We start from the raw sequence: 3264 nt of genomic DNA on the forward strand, positions 1-3264 counted from the left end.
GGAGGGAGTGACTGCTGATGAGAGGGCAGATACTGGGGAAATCTGCGTGGTTTAAGGGAAGGGGTGAGGAGGGGGGTCATTACGACCATTCCTGTTGGTATGTCGACACCCCAGGCTGGTGCTTGGGTGGGCGGGGCAGCAGGAATAAGAGAGTGTGGTAGGGCGTGGAGGGAGGGGGTGTGGACAAAAGGGGAGATTTCTATTTAGGGAAAATATTTTCTGTGATGCATGCGATATACCTTTTTACTGGGCTGAGTTGCACTAGCATACAAGGTCAGTCTTGGTGCTCCACTTTGTGTGGTGAAGGTGTTGAGATGGTCCATGAACAAAACCTTCATGACACTGCAGACCTCTTTCAATTTGTTGTTGCTGGGATGGATGAGAGCATTGAGGGGATGTCGTCCTCCAGCAGGAATGATAGAGGAGGCCTGTAACTGTGCCTTTGGAAAGGCATGTCGACACTGGGCGATGAGATTCTCTCATTGCTTCTTCTTCTTCTGCGTTCACTCGTATGCACACGAGTGGGCTTTTACGTGTATGACCGTTTTTACCCCGCCATGTAGGCAGCCATACTCCGTTTTCGGGGGTGTGCATGCTGGGTAGTTCTTGTTTCCATAACCCACCGAACGCTGACATGGATTACAGGATCTTTAACGTGCGTATTTGATCTTCTGCTTGCATATACAAACGAAGGGGGTTCAGGCACTAGCAGGTCTGCACATATGTTGACCTGGGAGATCGGAAAAATCTCCACCCTTTACCCACCAGGCGCCGTCACCGTGATTCGAACCCGGGACCCTCAGATTGACATTCCAACGCTTTAACCACTCAGCTATTGCGCCCGTCTCTCTCACTGCTGTGTTGTGACACCTGTGGCCTCTGTTGTTGGTCGGTGCTCACAGCAGTCATCGATTCCCACGTGAAATATTGCTTTCTTCACGGTGTGGGACGGGGTCTGCCGAACAAGCCACTCCATAAGGCCGGAGACAGTCAGATCATTGGAACAGACTGTCTGGTGTTTAGCAGCAGGAGAGGTGTAGTGTGCAGGGTTGACGTGCCTGACTGTAGAGTCTCCGAGGAGTACCACAGTCGTTTCCTTGGCAACAGCTTGGAGAGGGGTGGTGGGGAGAGGTGAAGTGACTGGAGCATTGCGGGATGATGTGTCATTTTGACTGGACGAGGGGGGCGTGTCAGGTGTAGGTGTGCAGGTGGGCTGTGAGGGGAGGGGCTCAATACACTGGGGTGGACGTTCTTTCGGGGATTTGGGGTGTTGGTTTCTGGACTTGTTGGGGTTGGGTGGTTTGGTTGTGGAGGGAGCAGGCAGGTGGCAGAGCTGTGTCTGGAGGGCATCTAGCTCGGTCTTGAAAGATTGCCTTGCTTGTTGTAAGGCAGACCTCAGGGAAGAAATTTTGGTCTCTAGGGATTGTTTTCTTTCAAAATGCTCTGATGAATTCATCCCTGGGGATAAAATGATCATGACAGCAGCTGCATGCTGTGGGAATGTTGGCAGTGCTGTTGTTGCTGATGTCGTCTTCTGAGGTCTGCTCCTCCTCACTCAAGTTGCTGTATTAGTCTGCATGATCAGGGAGGGGGGAGGGGCTGGGAATTTGTGTCATGTTGTCGCTGTCTCTGTCGTGTTCTGTAGCTGTGTTGTCATTGCTCTTGTCGTCTTCTGCAGTGTTGTTGACACATACACTGGGTAAACAGTGTGTGTTGCTGTGGTTAGGGAGGGAGGAGAGACTGTATGGCTGTGCCATCATTACGCTGTCGTTGCTGGAGTTGTCTGTTGCTGTTGTTGAATGTTTGTGACTTTGTGTTTGGTGTTCGTAGAGTCGGTCTTTTCTGTTGTCAGGCCGTCTCTGTTGAAGTCTCCTACTGCAATGATGTGGTCAGCACGTGGTTGTTCGGTAGAGCTGACCGGGTCTGAAGGAATGGAGAGCTGTGGAGTGTCTGGGGCAAGTGACGTTGAGAGTGGCGTCAGGCCGCCATCTGTGAGACTACTGCCGGAAAGCGAGTTCTCCGCTGAGAGGCAGGGAGCAGGAGTAGGGCAATCACACAGTGTGGAGAAAATACAGGGAGCAGTGTGGTGTCTTGGTCAGCTGTAGGCAGTGTCTGTGCTTCCCACGGAGTCGGCATCAGCATGGCGCTGTGTGTCAGAGGCTGGTGGTGTGTACTGGGCGTGTTTTCCTCTAACACATGGACGATGCTTCGCAATCTGTGGAACTCTTGGTCGACCCTGTCACTACACGCACGGCCCTGTACTAGGATTTTATTTGTTGTGTAGTATAGGTGCATCTTGAGCACCTTTTGTGTGGTTTGTCGCTGAAACAAATCTCCAGTGTTGATAGAAAGAGGTCTGGTGGAAGGGCACAGCAATCGGCATGTATGGGTTTGCCATACTTTTGTTGATTGCTGTTGATGTCAGTCCACTTACTCGATATATGTTTGGGAGCATATATCCCCACATAGAGCTGGATGATTGCTTATCGCCAGTGGGGCATATGTTCTGACACAGTGTCAAATGTTTTCTGTATTGGGTCCATTGTGTGTATGATGCGTTCAAGGAACTGATCCCCAAACACTGACAGTCTTTTGCATGGATCGCATCACTTGACTCATGCTGGCTACAGAAACCTGCTGTAGCAGTCTGCTGGACAAATTAGGTCATGTCAGCCGGGGGCTTCACACAAGCGGGCACATCACCACCACACATAATCCAACTACATCAGATGGAACATGCCTGATCACATGATGATACATTAACAAGAAGTAAGAGGAATGAGTTATGAAACAGCATATCGCTTCATTTTGCTGGTGGTGCACTCTGAATCATCATTTATATCACAAACACGGAGAGCACTTAAACATGAAAGAGAGAGAGAGATTTACATATTATGCCATTACTCAGACACAAAGGTCAACACAGAGCCACACACACACACACACACAGTAGTTATAACAAATTAATTTCATTTCATCCATTTTTTTGCGTTTTTGGCAAGAACACCTACAATGACCATGGGCCAGCAGCTTGTAAGCTGCAGTTAGGGGTAAACAACGAACATAAAACTTTGAGATTATCATAAAAACAATGAACATGTCAATAGCGCAAACACAATACAGAAAATGTTCTGTTCACCAGACCCATACGCATATCTATCATGCACACACACATACATGTGTACCCGTAGTCTCTTGTTCATTGACACACACACACACACACTCACACACATGTACACACACAGAATAACATTTCATTTCTTT

At 49.0% G+C, this 3264-nt stretch overlaps 1 protein-coding gene across 1 annotated transcript in view; it reads right to left on the reverse strand.

Annotated features, from left to right (window-relative positions):
• Positions 1-2338: 2338 nt before the first annotated feature.
• The window catches only part of LOC143289542 (deoxynucleotidyltransferase terminal-interacting protein 2-like), a 9782-nt gene continuing 8856 nt past the window's right edge, over positions 2339-3264 (reverse strand). The window contains exon 7 of the mRNA XM_076598547.1: positions 2339-3264. This exon is cut by the window's right edge and continues 90 nt beyond it. Within this exon, the coding sequence (XP_076454662.1) occupies positions 3255-3264 (10 nt within the window). The 3' untranslated portion in view covers positions 2339-3254.

The sequence above is a fragment of the Babylonia areolata genome, chromosome 14 (genome assembly GCF_041734735.1).
Source record: "Babylonia areolata isolate BAREFJ2019XMU chromosome 14, ASM4173473v1, whole genome shotgun sequence".
Taxonomy (NCBI): domain Eukaryota; kingdom Metazoa; phylum Mollusca; class Gastropoda; order Neogastropoda; family Buccinidae; genus Babylonia; species Babylonia areolata.